This window comes from Dreissena polymorpha, chromosome 11 (assembly GCF_020536995.1).
Source record: "Dreissena polymorpha isolate Duluth1 chromosome 11, UMN_Dpol_1.0, whole genome shotgun sequence".
Lineage (NCBI taxonomy): Eukaryota > Metazoa > Mollusca > Bivalvia > Myida > Dreissenidae > Dreissena > Dreissena polymorpha.
Genome location: NC_068365.1, coordinates 74,377,770 through 74,396,176, shown reverse-complemented (window position 1 = coordinate 74,396,176; position 18,407 = coordinate 74,377,770). Strand labels below are relative to the sequence as shown.

Sequence of the window (18,407 nt, the reverse complement as noted above, 5' to 3'; positions counted from 1 at the left end):
CAGTCGATACAGCTGTACTGCTTTCGCGTTTTAGAGCAATATCACGTGTCAGTTAAGTACACTGTGTAATCTAATTTTTAAGTCAAAACCGGATTTATCTTGATTACGTAACAGACGGAGTATGTATGCTTGGATTACGTTGGATTTTAGTGCCTCATGCCTTTGGTAATTCAGTCTTAATTTGTTCATATATGGGACATAATTGTTCGTTAGGATCTTGAATTCGTCAATCGGTCGACTGACGAAATATACGAAAATTAATGACTGACGATATATAATGGTTTCACAGTATTATGGAATATCCTCATGCTTGTAAAAACAAACTAGCACAAAAATATCATTTTATTATAACTATTAATTTTTTATCATACAAACGCTGCAAGTGATAATTATCATATTGACCTTTAAGCGAGCGCATTGATATTTCACACGACATATTGCCTTGATATGATTAGCGGTTGAACTAATATATTTCGAATGCATGATACACTCATTTCCCGAACACGTGCATGCACATTCACTATATCCATGTAAAAAAAATCGCCAGTGTAAACAAATGTTAAAAGTTGTTAATGTGTAATGATTTATATACACATAGAAACGTTCCCTCATAGTGCAAATTAGATTTGTGTAATCCAGACAGTTTCTTCATCCGAAATAATATAAAGCACGCACCTATGATAAGCATTGGCGACCACTCTATATACTCTTTATTGGTTTTAAGATATAGATAAAGGCGGACCAATAAACGTTTGGTACAATATTATTAAATATGAGTAATAATTGATATAATGTGTCCATGTAACTTTTAATTACTTCACCTCTTTTGCAGCCTTAATCGTGCATGACTGCACATCACACGCATGCACGCGCGAATGAACACGTACCAACGCGCGAACCTACGCATGCACACACGTACAGCTGTGTGTGTGTGCGTAAATATGATATTAATATTAAGCCTAACTTCTCCTTATGAACATCATACAATCCACTTTTGCAACAGTTACTGTCGTTATTTCTTATTATTTTGAATTAATATATCGTTTACATTACAGTATATGTTACTTGATTTCACCGTATTTTGAAAATGGTGATCTGTTCGATGCTCTTCGATCCGACAACGGGGACAAGGTTCTACTTGAATGGAAAACAAGGCTGAAAGTGAGCTACCAGATAGCTTGTGGAATAGACTACATGCACACAAGTAATTCGTTTCGGTATTTGTTCCATTTTGATATTTATATTGAACTCAAATTAAGAACGTGAATTAGAAAAAAAAAGCATTTGAACCACAATCATCTCTGAACCGTTTATGTTGGGATTAAATATAAACGGTGTTTGCTCAAGTCACTACAGTGTACCGATTCTCCCAAATGCATTCCGAACGTGTTCTGAAAGGGTCAGTTGCGTATACCGACTATTCCGATTTTTTAAAAGTGTATGAATGCGTTGTACACAAGCTGCTCGGATGCATACTTAAAAAGAATATCCATAGAGACACGCACTAACTGTGTTTTTCTTTATTCTGCACACGGGGATTCTAGCTTGTTTTATTAGATGATATCATTGCCAGTAGAGGCCTCAGATATTACTGACCCTGCGTCCAAAGTTAAAGTATTTGTTTTCATATTCATTATCTTTCCAAAAGAGGAACCATTCTACATTTGGACATCAAGTCAAAGAACATCGTGCTTGACAAAAAATTCAACGCTAGGTTGATAGATTTTGGCTTGTCAAGGGAGTCAATGACAGGAAGCAATATAACAACAGCGCCTTTAGCAGGATCGGAATTATACCGTCCACCACGTTATCACAAAACGAGCCCTTTACTGGATTTGTATGCTTTCGGTGTTGGTAAGGCCTAAGAAAATCGCAACATTACACAGCTTCTTTAGTTTAGTTCGTAAGAATAAACATACCGTACTGAGAATTGTGAATGTATTTCCAAAAGCGGGTTTTATAATCCCAATAAAAAATGTCCGTTTCAAGGCGTGAACCAGGTTTTAATATTTTTAGCTCATCTATTTAAAAAAAAATTGTGAGCTATTGTCATCACCTTGGCGTCGGCGTCGGCGTTAGCGTCCGGTTAAGTTTTGCGTTTAGGTCCAATTTTCTCAGAAAGTATCAATGCTATTGCATTCAAACTTGGTACACTTACTTACTATCATGAGGGGACTGGGCAGGCAAAGTTAGATAACTCTGACGTGCATTTTGACAGAATTATGTGCCCTTTTTATACTTAGAAAATTGAAAATTTTGGTTAAGTTTTATGTTTAGTTCCGCTTTATTCCTTTAGTATCAAAGCTATCGCTTTCATACTTGCAACACTTACTAACTATCATAAGGGGACTGTGCAGGCAAAGTAATGTAACTCTGACTGGCATTTTGACAGAATTATGTGCCCTTTTTATACTTAGAAAATTGAAAATTTGGTTAAGTTTTGTGTTTAGGTCCACTTTATTCCTACAGTATCAAAGCTATTGCTTTCATACTTTGAACACTTATTAACTATCTTAAGGAGACTGTGCAGGCAAAGTTATGTAACTCTGACTGGCATTTGGACGGAATTATGGGCCCTTTATACTTAGAAAATTAAAATTTGGTTAAGTTTTGTGTTTTGGTCCACCTTACCCTTAAAGTATCATAGATATTGCTTTCATACGCAAACTATCATAAGGGGACAGTAAAAGGACAAGTTGCATAACTCTGGTTGTCATTTTTACGGAATTATGGCCCTTTTTTTACTTAGTAACTTTGAATATATGGTTAAATTTTGTGTTTCGATCCACTTAGCTTTTAAAGTATCAAGGCTATTGCTTTCAAACTTCAAATACTTTCATGCTATCATGAGGTTACTGTACCTGGCAAGTTGAATTTTATCTTGACCTTTGAATGACCTTGACTCTCCAGGTAAAATTATTAAATTTTGCTAAAATTACCATAACTTCTTTATTTATGATTAGATTTGATTGATACTTTGACTACTCTTACCTGACATACCACAATAGACTCCACCCAAACCATCCCCCGTGCCCTCCCCCCCCTCCCCCCCGAATTCCCCCCTATTTTTTTTTAAGATCATCTCACAAATGACCACCACACCTTCACACTATAACCCCCACACCCCACCCCCCCATTTTTTTTAAACGCTTAAAAAACACAAATATTATTTTTTATTATTTTATTTTTGAAATACCGTCCAACCATCGCACCCAAGAATACCCCCCCCGAATATTTTTTCTTCGCATTTTTGGAAGATAATGTAATTAATGTCCACACCCCCACACTATACACCCCTCTTCACTCCACCTCTCCCTCCTTTGTGATTTAAATGAAAAGTCCATTTACCTTTAAAAAGAAAATAGATGAGCGGTCTGCACCCGCAAGGCGATGCTCTTGTTATATTCAATGGTTTACTGTTTGTATCATTCTGATCAATATAGAAAAAGTACCACTTAAGTATAATGGGAAAGAAATTTCCTTCTGAACATGTTTCAGGTGTTTTATTGTTCATATGTTTGAAATATATACCTTCTTAACGGCGTTTGTTATTGGCCCTGTGCATTATTGTCAAAAGTATTTTTTTTTTTAAATTTTCTTTCCTATCTAATTATTTGGTTACATGACGAGTTCACAAGCAATATAAGACATATTTAGGATGACAAGATTGTTTCTTTATTAAGTTAGATATATATGTGTTATACATTTTTTTCCAGTTATTCGGGAAATTTTAACCGGCCTAGGTCCTGAGGGAACACGTCCTTCTCAGACACCACTGAAACTGTTGGATGTGGTGAATTTTGAAGATTTGATACAGGTGAATTTGTATTTTAAAATCGTATCGTTTGAAAAAGCGTGTAGGTATGTATATGAACTCAATAGTGTTTTTTTTCAAAAATATTTAAATTTCATTTGGTTGCGCACACTACTTTAAATATATATTACACCATATCTAACTAGCTTAGAAAAAGTAAAGCCTATTTTCGACATTCGACTTGCCAGTACACATATGTGTCAATTAATTTTGAATATCTGTCCAGATTTACTATCTGGAGTTCCATTGTTCACTATATTAACCATTTCTTTATCCTGTATTTTGAAGACGTCTACACCAAATAATTGATCAAAGGCAAATACTTCCATAAACGCATGTGACTTTAAGGACAACACTAACAAACTAAAGGTTAAATAAACCTTGAGAGGAAACATTAATGCCTATTGTAAATGGGAATGCTACTTTATATTGAAAATATTATATCTATATAATAAATTATACTTAGTTTATTAGCTCGGCTGTTTTCGATGTATTGTCATAGCCAGCTCGTCGTGTCGTGTCGTCCGCCGTCCGCTTCGTGCTTAAACGTTCTATAAAATCGAAGTGCTTCCATGTAGATGCACCTTGATGAGCTCTTCACGCCACACTCATTTTTGGGTCTCTAAGTCAAAGGTCAAGGTCACTGTGACCTCTAAAAAATATGACAAGCTTTCGCAGCCGAGCGTTGGCACCCGTTATGCGGTGCTTTTGTTTCATATTAAACCTCGTTATTGTGTTGATGGCTGCCATATTAGCTTGAGGCCGGTGCCTAAAACAGATAACTTCAGCCCAAACACAATACACCAATATCAATTCAATTCAATTCTTAATAAGAATTAAATTAATTTGCTTTATAATATTATGCAGAACATTTATGTTTCAATAGCATATCATTAATTATCATGGTATGCAGAAACAAATTTTCTACTGTGTTTAACGAAAACTATTCCACGAAAGGTTAAGCATAGGCCATTGCATTATTTGAGCGTAGACTCAATTTAATGCTTAATGGAGTAAATAACTTAGAAAAATATCTTATTTTCACTGTCAGGCTAAAAACAGCTGCTCTCCTATGTTTTCACTTGGAGCATGTTTGTCAATGCGAAGATTGTCTCTAATGCTTGATAGAGCAAGCGCTCAACTAACGCGCTGATTTTTATCTTTCCTTATTTACATCCAATCGAACTTTAATTTAAATATTGAAGACTATTCTTATAAAATAATTTAATTTAATTTAAACAAAACATTAGACGGGCCTTAAGAATTTCTTAATTGAAAAAATATTTGCATTTATTTGTATATGCGCGTTTTCTGGAAAACATTTTGGTCTTTATTTTACTAGACGGAATCTTCAATTAATTGTGTATTACCCATGTATAAACCCCATCAGGTATTAAAGTAAACAGTTGCGGGTAAACTAGAAAGTCGAATAGTACGTACCATGCTTGATATTTAAATGGCGTCCACAGACTGTCAACTCGTTTGGGCAAATTTCTCTCTGTTTTTTGACGCTATATAAATGAACTACAGTTACCTAAATGGTGAGTACAACGGCGTAGAATAAATTGAAAATGTGTATGATGCACCAAAATAGGAAGTATATATTCGCTTCTTTGTACATTTATCCGAAAAAATACTACAAAAAGGTTTCTTATGTCCTTCTGTTCCATTAGTACTTTCTTTTCGGAAAATATCATTACGTATATTATTTCGGTGAAGGTTTATTTGAAGCATTGGAATTTTGCGGATTAAGTGCATATTTGTGTTTTCGCCCTTCAGAACCATTTGTTTAGGGTTTAATTGCTTTTTGATTATAAAAAGGACATTGTATAATTTTGATCAGCCCGTTCAACAATTTGAAAAGACATGGAATGGAAAATCGATTGACAAACATGCACATTCCTGATTGTCAATAGCAGGAAAAATATTGATTTCAAACACGTTCAATCGCGAAACAAACAAAGCAAATTTCCGTTATTGTGCTTGAATGTTAATGTTTTGTCTTAATCACATTTAGTGATATTAAACCCTTACACAAGAACACCTTCGAATATGATTCTCTGCAGGAATGTTTAAACTAAGGTATAAAATTGAGTAGCTAAAAAAACGATCATGACCACAATAGTTATTATAATAATATTTCTTTTTCATGTTTTTAGAGACGAATATGGACAATTGATTTTGTTTGGAAGAGTGTGTCCAGTATAGCTAGTCGATGCATATCTAGCGTAGATAATGACGAAATAAGGTGCCAAATATCCTCAGCTTTAATACGCACATCATTGAAGGTGAGAATCTTGTAATAAACACATAGTTATACTAAACGTTGCCACACCCCGCAATATTTAAGATTTAAAACTAATTTTTTGTGCGAATTTGGAAGCTTGAAATAACAGTTGGAAACATATATAATTACGTGGTTGGGTGTTGTTTACGTATCTCACGTAGTGGTAGTGTTTTAAACTCCCCTGAGCACGAAGAATGGTAAGTTGTTGTGGTCAGTCCATGTCCGGCATTGTGCGACGTGTGTCGCATAAATATCGTATGTCCTGAACTTAAAGCTTTTTCTTTTATACCTAATGATAAAATATGACACTTCTGCAGTAAAATAACAGCAGTGAAAAAGACAAATTATTATTTTCACCGGTGAAAATATCAATTTTTCGGAACTACTTTTTCTATTTTTAGATTATCATGTCAAGATTGTTATGATCACGAGTGAATTAAAATCGGTATTCAACCGAATCCAACAATTTTTCTTTTTTTTTTATGCTTTTGTTTTCACTGTTTATTTATATTGTAAAATAATTTAATTGGAGAATTTCCCTGCAATAGTGACGTTATTTCGTCGAAACAATAACGTCATTTTATGTATTGAAATGTCCTGAGGCACGACACGGGAGACAGGTTAACTTTTCAGCGAAAGGGAAACAGCTGTTAATTATTTTTTTGAAAAAGTGGCATAAAAGAAACAGAAAGTGTGTTCATGTAAATCTAAGATCGTTTGTTATTTCACTCGTGATCATAGAAAAATTATATTTTCACGAGTGGCGCATATATTTTCTCTGATCACTCGTGAAATAACAAACGATCTTTTACTGACACGAACAAATATCCTCTATGTATTGCTCATGAGGGCACACAAGTCAAGTTTTCTAAAGGTATGTTTGCGAAATCTTATAAAAACATTGTTACAACTCTAGTAGCCTCAGTTATGACTCCATCTTTATGAAACGTATTGCGACATAAGCTTGACCATATTAAGGCCGAGCTCGAGTCTGGGTAACGTGCATCCAAAAGCACTTCTCAATGTCAAATTTAAAATAAAAATTTGTTGCAACTTAAGAGGCCACGTGTATGAAGTAATCTTGATCAAATTTAGTAAGAATATTTATCATGACACTAGCTAGGCCGCGTTCAACTATGGTTCGTCAAAAAAAATGTAACAAAGCTAGGTCTAAGATAAAGGTTATTAATTCTCTAGAGCTCATAGTTATAATTCAACCTTGATGACTCTTGGAAAAAATGTTTATGTAATCAATATCTATGACGTATTTGAATCTTATTAACGAGCGTCCGAAAACTAGGTCACCAATTCAAATCTTAGAAAAACCTTGTTACCAGTTTTGAAGCCACATTCATGACACAATCTTGATATTACAATTGTTTACAATATAAGTATTGATGCAAAAGCATCAAAGGGCGTCGGGAATTTCAGTGTAAAAGGTACTTAATGAAGTTACATGGAACGATTTTTTTTCTACTGAAAATATTAATATATTGGCTGATTATTTTAAACAAAATAGAAAAAGATACTGGTAAAAGCATTATCTATGATTTTGTTTTATAACCCCCAAAAAACATTATCTATGATGTTGTGTTATAACTCCCAAATAACCATTATCTATGATTTTGTGTTGTAACCCCCAAATATGTCATAGTTCATATTTTTATTTACATTGGTTTCCTTTTTTACTGGCATCCATGTGCAGTTTTCATTAATGGAACTGAACTGTGTAAGTTTTTAAAAAATCTGCTTCATCTTGTAAACGTAATTTCATATTTTTCTCAACTTCAAGGGGAGATGATTCTGAACTTATTCTTACGTTGCTCATTTAAGATAGGGGTTGAGTACTAATTGATATGAAAACACTGTAAAAGTTTTAATGTGTTTACGACCCCCCCCCCCCCACTCGCTCACACATATATGTCATGGGCATAATAAAAACAAAAACTGGTTACAATAAAACAGCATATTTATTTAAACTAAAATGTCTACATGAAAACAAAAAGTTAACATAGAACACAAATAAAATAATTTGATTCTATTGGGGCTCGAACCTTGGGCCTCTCACATGTGAAGCGAGCGTGTAACCACTACACTACGGAACCGCTTGAAAAATCACATTCTAACTAAGATATTAATTAGTGACTGTAGTGTAACGGTTATCAATAAAGCAATAAACCGTGTAATCGCTGTCGTCTTGTAAAATTGAAGAAAATACGCGTTAACCAAAACTCGAACAGCAAAAGTCTGCGCTGTTGTTAGAAAAACCACAAAATTAATATATGTTGATTATGTTTTTTTTATACAAAACCAGAAAGTTTCACCGGTTCGCGTATTTGCCCAGTCCCTGTGATCTTTTATTATTGCACAGTCCCTGTTATCAGTTATTAATTAAAAGAATTAGCTTTGCATTATTGACAATAAATGTTGTAGTAAATGTAATAGGCACAAATGCAGTACTTATTTACACTAATTTACACAAAAAATCACCACTATGCAATATATTCTGACAACAAAAATATATACATTGATCCGTAAAATAACTTCTCCTATAAGCGATAAAAAACGTATTACATACGAGTCGCCGCACTTCAGTGCGATGCCAATAATAGTTATCTTGATTATATCTAAGTCTAATTTGAATCTATGCCCAATTACGTAGTCACCTCGTAAAATAGTAACAAAAGCGTGTTACAACTATACAGGCAGCATTATCGATTCAGTATTATTAAAACTTAGTAAGAATTTTTATCTTGAAAATATCTAGTTCGTGTTTGAATGTGAGTCAACTTGATGAGTTAACTTGGGCAACAAAATAAATCAATAGGTCAAGTTAAACAAGTGGGATGCCTTGAACTCATGCGAGCGCTTTAGGGCCAGTATACACCTCTTGATAAATGTACTTGTTCCGTACTAACCTTGACTAAAATTTTCAGAAAAAAACAACAGCTCTTAAAAATATTTATTCTATACTGTGCGTTCATCGATTCTTGTGTATGTTTTAAACATGTTTTCTTTCTTCCATTATATATATATTGAGAAAAGAAGATTTTCATTGCAGCTGTTGTTAATGAAAACACGTAGATCAATTGTTATCTGTTTTTAATTACAGTCGATTTTAATCAAAGAATCAATACAAAAATGGACGGTCCTGGATGACAATAACTGCGAAATATGTGTGGTTAATGGACAATTGGAAAAAGGTTAGTAATTGATTGCAGTAAGTATTGAATTATTATTCCATGTCTTTGATACAAGTATGAAGCGTGTTTGGTGCTAATTTGTGAATTAATGTTAAATGTCTCTGGTTTTATTGTGCGCCATTTCAAGAACTTGGCATATATAATATAAATAAACAAGGTCGTGGACAGAAATATAATCATGTGATTAAGATGGACCTCATGGGAAACCATATCGTTTTGCTTGTTATCGAACTTGAGTTCCATTCTATGAGACATATCCGTGAAATTTTGTGAAGAGTTAGTTTGAAAACCTGGAACGGCAATTGGTCGCATTTATTATAAGTAGAGACAAGAACTCTGACATTCCTGTCGCGATTGTGTTGGTATTAATAGTTTACCACAATTTTACGTCAACAAAAATTTCAATTAACAGATTAAAATATTACGAGTTACATCTCTCATGTTTCCACTCTACAAGCTACATTCATGACTGAATCTTGATTTACCTTGGTCATAATATTTTTTCTTGACAATATCTACGTTACAATCCAATCTAGGTCAAAAAGTTCAAAATCTATATATTGACATTTACTATGCTGAGTTTGAATCTAGACCACGTTAGTCCAAAAACTATGTCAACAGATCAAATCTTAGAAAAAATGTGTAGCCTTCCTAAAAAGGCAGCATGTACTATTCAATATTGATTAAACTTGATCAGTGTATTTATCTTTGCACTACATAGGTTCTATTTGAATATAGGTCGCGTGCATTAAAAGGTCATCATGTCAAATTGTATGAAACCCATGTTACCACTAAAGAGGTCACATTCATAAATAAATTGTTATAAAACTTGACCAGATTGTTAATCTTGACAATATATGGGCCGAGTACGAATCTAAGCCACCTGCGTCCAAACAATGGTCATCAGGTCGTATCTAAGGAAAGCTGTATTATAACTCTAGAAGCAGCATATATAGCTCTTGACTCAATCTTGATGTTACGTTGTAAGAATGTTTATCTGGACAATATCTAGGACTATTTCAAACTGGGTCGCGTGTGTCCAAAACCTAGGTCAAATGTAAGAAAACAAATCTGAAACGATGTTAAAACGATTTTGCTGACGAAAGCTAGGTCGAGCTCAAATATAGACTCCGTACGTTTCAAAACCGTCTGACTAGGTCACCTGGTAAAATCGTAGATTTTTTTTTAACTCTAGAGCCAAATGTCAATCTTGCTGAAACTTGATCAAACTGTGTTTTTTTTTCATAAAATCTAGGCCCAGTTTGAATATCATGTTCGTCAAAACAATACTAGGCCAACAGGTCAAATCCGAAACATTCTCGTTACGACAATAGAGTTCATATATATTTCTGCATGTTTATATTGACAATGTCAATGTCTGGTTCTAATCTGGGACAGATTTTACTAAGACTAGTTCACCATGTCAAATCTAAGAAAAAACTTGATGCCATATTTATGACTCAATATTAATGAAACTTTACCATAATGTATATTTTAACATTGTTTAACATAAGTTGAAATCTGGGCCACTAGCATTAAGAAATTATATTGTCACTTTGCGGGCAACAGTTATGACTCAAGCTTGATAAAACTTTGACGTCCGAAACTTTGTGCAGAGCATAACTCAAAATCTATTCAATGGATTTACTTTAAACTTAGAATATAAACAGATGGCAACTAGAAGAATTGAAGTGATCAAGAACCATAACTATGTCTACCTTAGTTTTTGAATTATCTCCCTTTATAATATTTCGAAGTAAATTTTTGTCCGCAGCATAACTCTAAATATACTGAGGGGATTTACTTTAAACTTGAAATATAAACAAATGGCAAGTAGGAGAAGTGCAGTGACAAAGAACCATAACTCTATATACCTTAGTTTTTTAATTATCCCCTTTATTTAATTTCAAAGTAAGTATTTGTCCGGGGCATAACTCTAAATCTACTGAAAGGTTTTACTTGAAACTTGAAAGAAAACAGTAGGAGAAGTGCAATGAAGAAAAAAACATAACTCTTACTGCCTTAGTTTTTGAATTTCCTCACTTTATTAAATTTCGATGTATTTTTTCCGGAGCATAACTCTAAATCTACTGAACGAATTTACTTGAAACTAGAAATATAGACAGATTGCAACTAGAAGAAGTGCAGTGAACATGAACCATAACTCTTTCGGCCGTACTTTTTGAATTACATGTATATCTCTTTATTTTATTATTTTATTGTTTTATTTATATTTTATTTATTTATAATTTTGAATTATATTAAATTAATTTCATAGTAAATATTTTAGCTTTTCATGTTTTACAAATATTATTCTACTCTCTAAAACAAATGTCATACAAGATAACACATTTCGCCGGGGATTTGGCACTACTGTGACAAGCTGTTGTATTATTTGGTATGCTTTTGTTTTCATTTTAAACACGTTTCATTGTTGAAACAAGGTTTAATAATATATTGCGTCGACAACTTTAAAATGTTTCAATATATAATGATTACCGTAAGGCGTTAATATTCAATACAATTTTTCAGTTTTTAAACTGAAACGGCATAGCACAAATATAAGTATTGTGGTCGAGATAAAAAAATTGATTGCTTCCAAAATGTACAAGTGTCCGTTATTTTACAGCGTATAGACGTTTGTTTGCGTGCCATTTACCATCTGTAGTTCATGAATGCTTCTAATTCGAATTTAAATTTATTGTGATTAAAAGCAGGTTATTAAGAATGGATGGAGGTAGGTAGTCACATAAGATACCAGACTTACAAATGAATGTAATCACATTGTCAGTAGACGTTCTAATATTGTATTTCAGAAAATCTTTCCTTTCGCCGAGTATCAGAAATAAATCATTCTAACTGCACAACAAAAATCAAAATATGTTGTGCCTGCATGAGGAATTCGTACGTAAATCCAGTCAAGTGTCAGGTGTGCGATAACGAGATAAAATCTATCATAGGTAAATGCAAAATTCAACACACCTTCTTTGCTTCTGTGTACCATGTATTTGATATGATTAACGTATTGGTTATTATTCTGTAAACATTAACATTATTATATTATTAAATACAATATTTTAACTGTATATTGATTTGAAATTCATCGCTTAACTACACTAATTTAGGAGATGGATGGGGCGCCATTTTAATAGCTGGATTCGACGAAGACAACAATCCGTTTCGAAATGATGTGAAGATGTTTGCACATGCTATATCATCGAAAGTTCTTCCATCGATGTGTGTAAGGCCGATTGCTTATAAAATCATAAGTCTGTTTTCAATTAAAATAGCTTAAGCCATTTGTTAATGCAGTTTTATTCCTAAAATCTGATGCTGTTGCATAAAATAGCATTTATACTATTTATTTCAAATCAAATGTTAATGAAAAGCTAATTTCAATGTTTGTTAACTGCATTGCAATTTTGCTGAAGTAAATCCTGTTAAAGAACATTTGAGAAGTCGGGGTCAGAAATTTAAAATTTGTAATTTAAAAAAGAAACAAACGGACAATAAATGTTGATTCTTTATCAACAAGTGTTTAATTGTTCCTTTAATGATTATATAGTGATTAATGCAATAGTGCTGGATTAAATAGATAACCGCTGATCATGTGGAGTAATTGACGATATTGTTCTATGAATGTGATTTTAATTTATGCAAGCTTGTATTTTCTGGGCGAAATGAATTTTCCGTTTTAAAATTAATGCTCATATAAGTTTCGTTACATAATCTCACATTTGCGTTCAAGATCCGTGTATGATCTATTCCTGTGTAACCATTGATTTATTTTTTAAATAATAAAAGAAGAATCATGTACAATAACAATGATGAAGTTTCAATATAATTAGCAAATACACATGTATATAAATCAAATAGTTATCTTTTCAGCCAGTGTTATTGTACCTACAAAATAAATTGAAGTTACATGTACTCTATCATATTGCATTAATTAAAGTAATGGTAGTTTCTCTTTAGATTCGACGTTAAAAAAGTTCCATGTATGCTTTTATTTATTATTAAATTGTACGTTATCCTTGAGTGTTTAAATGTATGTTTCTTAATTAATGTTATGAAACATGCTACATTGTTTAAAGCATTTTTACAGCGATATTCAAACTCAATCATTCATGCGATTATTTACATGTTAGCGCGGTTTATTACTTGGCACTATTCGATAATTGTGTGTGTGTGTGTTTTAGCGAGTATCCCTACATGAAATTTGTTTTAACGTTAAAATGATGGGATATGCGTCGAGGTTTATCACATATACAGAACACATACACGCACAGTGAATTAATTCCAAACACAGCCTTTGTTTAAGGAACAAGCGTATTTACATGATGAATTCACAAATACCACTTCTAATTTCTGTGTGATCAAGCGTGTATAAAACTTTGCAATTTACATTAAAATGTTAACGCTTATAGTAGTCATACAAGTTTAATTTCAATCATTGCAGACTTATTGGGAGAACAACTGAATGTGCATCAAAAGTCAATGTCACATGCAGACAAGAATGCCCATTGCTTGTGCATTGTTTATGATACGGGTCCCAAATGTTGTGAAGAGGTAGACAACATAGAAAAACTTTTGCTTGCTTGGAACTCGAAGCGTTTGTTGTGCTGCAAGCTACGATTCTCACTGACAGGCAATTGTCATAAACCGTCCGGTTTTTTCTTGAAAAATGGTAAACCTGTCAAGGATTGCATGCATGAAAAGGTAATATATTATGATATATTAAATTAGGTTAAAGACCATGAATGCTTGATTATTATTGTCAATTACAAACAAAATGTTTGTGTGTTTTCCAGAACGAATTTGAGTTGACAGAATTGGAGAGTTTCATAAAGGATTTACTAGATAAAAGGAATAAGTGCGACCCTGACACAAAACAAGCGTTAACAGTTTTCATTTCAAACATGTCTTCATTTATTCATGGCTGCAAATGGAACAAGGTATATCAATAAGTGTCACCAAATTGCTGTATGCACTTATTTCTTCCATGAACCATGTCCATTCCTGTGAACCGGTTTGCTTAAAAATGTGGCATTCAGAGATGTATGAAGAAACAGATATGTCAGCAGCTGTGTATATTTTATCCGTTTAGCACTTAGTTTACTAACGTTATTAAGCTTACATCATTCCCATCCATTGAGAAACAGCTGAGAATATTAAAAAGAGCAATTAAAAACTTAATCATGTCAAGTCGCCTTTAAAACATATCATTAAAATGGTTCTTAGGAATAGTTATTAGTGAGTGATCAAAGAACTTTGAACATATTTAAAATCTTCTTTGTAAAAAACATATTATTCTTGGATATTATTGATTAATAATTTAAAAGGTGTTAAGTACATGTGAATATGTTGGAGTTGAAATGCCTCGATTTCTTTAACCGCTACCATCTTTACGTTGGCCGTTTAAGGTAGAAGCCATTTTTCTTCGTATTACTGCTGCACATGTTAAACATTATCACGTAATAAACTTTCAGTTCCTTAGAATTAGGTATTGTCAGAAACCATAACTGAGTGAATGTCAATATAAAACCGAATTTATATTAATATATATGTTACGGATTTGTATGATACTATTGTGTTTCTTTCAGCCGAAGCATCAAATAATACAACTTCGCTTCATTGATCTCTTTGATGAATGTACAATCTGCGTGGTTCATCTTGTGCTGGTCAATCCAGGTAAATTCTACATGGGTTGTGCTTTTTTTAAAGCTGCCCGCCACATATAACGAACATTACACATAGCAAAAATACCAATTAAATCGAGTTTGTATTCAAAAGAACTGCTTAAAAAAACATTGTCAATGTATTGTCTAAACACTTCAAGGTTTTTGTTTGAACGCAGTATTCTACAGAGGTTTGGAACTCTTTGATTGTTTCGAAATACCACGCGGTCGTAATTTACCAATCGATTTCACTGTAGGAGTCAAAAAGTTACATACATAACGTTCAAAATTACATGTGTTTTAACTAGTGTCTCGGTTAGAGCATTTGACTCCCAGGAAGTAAAGTCTGTTCAATCCCAAAATTCAGCCAAATTTATTGTCAATATTTTTATTTCAAATACATTTCAAGTTATACAGAGCTCCATAAATAAACGTAAATCAACAAAATTGTTTAGTATCCTTTAGCAATCCAATGTGGCACAAGAGGCCTACACAATGCATCTAACAATATACCTGAACGTCTGAGTCTGTAGCGAAAATGGTTGTTCTTAAAAGTCGTTAAATTCGATATTATTTGTATTGTTATTAATATACTTACTTTTTAGCCATGCTTTATTGAATCTAATTGATGAATATCATATTCTTTGATTTTAAACGAGTATTTATGACTTTGTATATTTAACTCTCTAGCTTGGTTTTAATTCTATAAACAAATATGCAACACATCTACGTTATCTAGATGTTTAAGAAATATCCAGCTGCTGCATTTGTCCACCTTTCAAGACTAAAATAGAGGTCAAATTCTTAAGTTTATTTGTTTTGAGAATGTGCAAAAAATATTTAAACAAGATTTAAAATCGATATTGATAAAAATATGCTACAATTCATACATGTCTTATAGAAATATTGATATCGCATGGTAAAAAGTATGAAGATTCATTTGAGTTGAATGTGCTAGTTTTCGTTATATTGTTCTGCATTTTATAGTGAAAAATACAATAAAGCCAGTCCTTTAAGTTTTACTACCCAGAGAAGAATTTAGCATTGCAACCATGGGAAAACAAGTAGTGTTTAATATGTCAGCCATGGGGAGAGAAGAAGCACTCAGTTTATCAGCATTTAGCGTTTTAGTAAAAGTTATAGAGCAACATTTACTTAAAAACCTTAAGTGTAAAATGTGTTTAGTTATTACGTACACTATGGTATGTCTTAACTGACGTAGAATACATAGATACCAACTGAACTCATTATTGTTTATTGTCCTTTGCTTTATACAGTGAGTTTCCAATACGCTTTCTGTGCAATTCATACTTATTATTTAGAGTTTGGAAATGATTTTCTAGTAGTTACATTTGACGAGTATGGTTGATAGACCAACTAACCAACCATCTCTCTGATGCATGCTTGTCAAAATAATATTTTATGCGATATTCAAATGGGTATTCAAATGTTATTTGTTTCTTTACATGAATTGTTACTTAAATGAACGATACCGATTTTTTCAAATTACTGTCTATGTTAAACAAAATAGAAACCTTAAATTATAATGCAGCACAATGAGTGATAAAACGATTTATCACACTGATATATTTCTTGATTTAATTAACTAGCACCAAATCAATATATATGGTACCCGATATTTTCAGCCGCGGAACCGTTACCGCCACCACCACCCGTGTTCAAGATTCCTACCTACCACCACCATGAGCGTATGCAATGTTTCATACTTATTACGTATCCTCGATAGCATGGCGAAGAACATTCAACAAATATATCATTTCTTGTCTTTTTCTTTTTCTTTATTTATTACCAATTAAATGGAAATGGTCATTGTATATTTTTTTTATAAGGTAATTGGCTCGAACTGTAAGCTATGATAGTACGAGCTACACAGGTCTTTGTTTAAACAAGCAAATAACGCAGACAATAAAAATAGAGTGCGCATATGTATTAAACACTAATGCGAAACGCATTCACCCAATTTTTGTATATATTGCAAATAGTTGACACTACGTATAAATATAAGCTAGCATTGGATCAGTTTTTTCCTTGACTGTTTGCTTGTAATATATAAAATACTCATGATTAAGAGTCTTTGTTGTAAAATATATATACTTATCCAACATAAGTTGGAAAAACACACACGCACACAATCTTTTAAAATAGTCGTTTGGTGCGCAAATAAAATAAACTTTTTTAATTTTGGCAATTTTTAGGTGTGGCGAATCCGACGAATATCTTATCAATTTGTTTAGGCCTGAGTGAGTCAGAATTTAACTCGACATGGCTCGCGCTTACATATTTTAAGCCTCGCATTACAAGAGCACTACAGTATACATTATAATGAGCATATCAGAGGCTTCTATTTGGAATAATAAACTATGAATATTAGAGGTTTTTGATAACGCTCAGCAAGCCTCGTGTGTATCTGTTTCTAGGACTCGCATGATAATCTTTATGATCCACGCTCTGAGAAAACCTTGTTCAACGTATGCGCGTAAAATTGTTTATTTTTCGTTTACAGCAAATCTCTTCCTAGCAAAAATACAGTTTATTTGGAAAGTGAAGTCCCTGATTAGCCTGTGCGGACTGCACACGTTAATCTGGGAGACACTTTACGCACATGCATTGTTCTGAGAGCGAGGCTCAATTATCCAACTTGTTCGAGCAGATACCTCACCTGCGTCGTATCAGACTCCACCGGGACCCCCGAATGTCGCCGCTCAGGGCTCAGCAGACAGTCACGGTTCGTTGCTGTAGGGCTGAGGCCCTGATTTATATATGATCTTACGACACATTTAAGTAGCGACCGAATTTCTAGGTCACGGTTCAATAAACAAATACAAAATGTGGTTTAAAATGTCCAAATATTTAGGACATGTGAAAGATTGTGAATAAATGATAATAATAATCTGACATTAACTTATCACTGGGGTTAGTTCTTTTCAATTATACTTTGAAAACAAAGTAACTTAAATTTGTCGTACGAAATTCAAGAAAATGTTAGTAAGTGTCGTTCATGGTTATCATGTTTAAAAGATTGCCAGAGGCGAGGCCATTTTGATGTTAGAAATTAATTAAAGAATATTTGTTTAACAATCGCAAAGTCAACTCAATGTCCTGATCTTTCTGCGTAAGCGAAAATGTTAGCTCTATATAATATAGTATTACGATGGTGCGTTTTGTGTATACGGCACTATTTTGAATTACGTCATCAAAAAGGCCCTCAAAGGATGTCATAACACATTTAAAACAAATATAATGGTATTTAGAAAACGACAAAACAAATATATAACACATTCTTTAAATGCATATATAATATTATTTCTTGTGTTGATATAGAGGACCGCTTTGCGTTCCACAGTCCTCAGGTTTTCCCACCCCTCGATCCAATGGGCAACAAGGTAAAGATATCCCCTTCATAA

The 18,407-nt window shown here is 33.1% G+C and overlaps 1 protein-coding gene across 1 annotated transcript in view; it reads left to right on the top strand.

The window, feature by feature from the left end:
• Positions 1-18,407, top strand: part of LOC127849942 (uncharacterized) — a 54,570-nt gene extending 36,163 nt beyond the window's left edge. The window contains exons 12-24 of the mRNA XM_052382684.1: positions 1,056-1,217; positions 1,649-1,854; positions 3,717-3,817; positions 5,974-6,102; positions 9,214-9,304; positions 12,121-12,264; positions 12,430-12,573; positions 13,764-14,023; positions 14,116-14,259; positions 14,908-14,995; positions 16,629-16,691; positions 17,654-17,728; positions 18,325-18,407. Coding sequence (XP_052238644.1) covers positions 1,056-1,217; positions 1,649-1,854; positions 3,717-3,817; positions 5,974-6,102; positions 9,214-9,304; positions 12,121-12,264; positions 12,430-12,573; positions 13,764-14,023; positions 14,116-14,259; positions 14,908-14,995; positions 16,629-16,691; positions 17,654-17,728; positions 18,325-18,407 — 1,690 coding nt within the window. The remainder of the gene's footprint in view (positions 1-1,055; positions 1,218-1,648; positions 1,855-3,716; positions 3,818-5,973; positions 6,103-9,213; positions 9,305-12,120; positions 12,265-12,429; positions 12,574-13,763; positions 14,024-14,115; positions 14,260-14,907; positions 14,996-16,628; positions 16,692-17,653; positions 17,729-18,324) is intronic.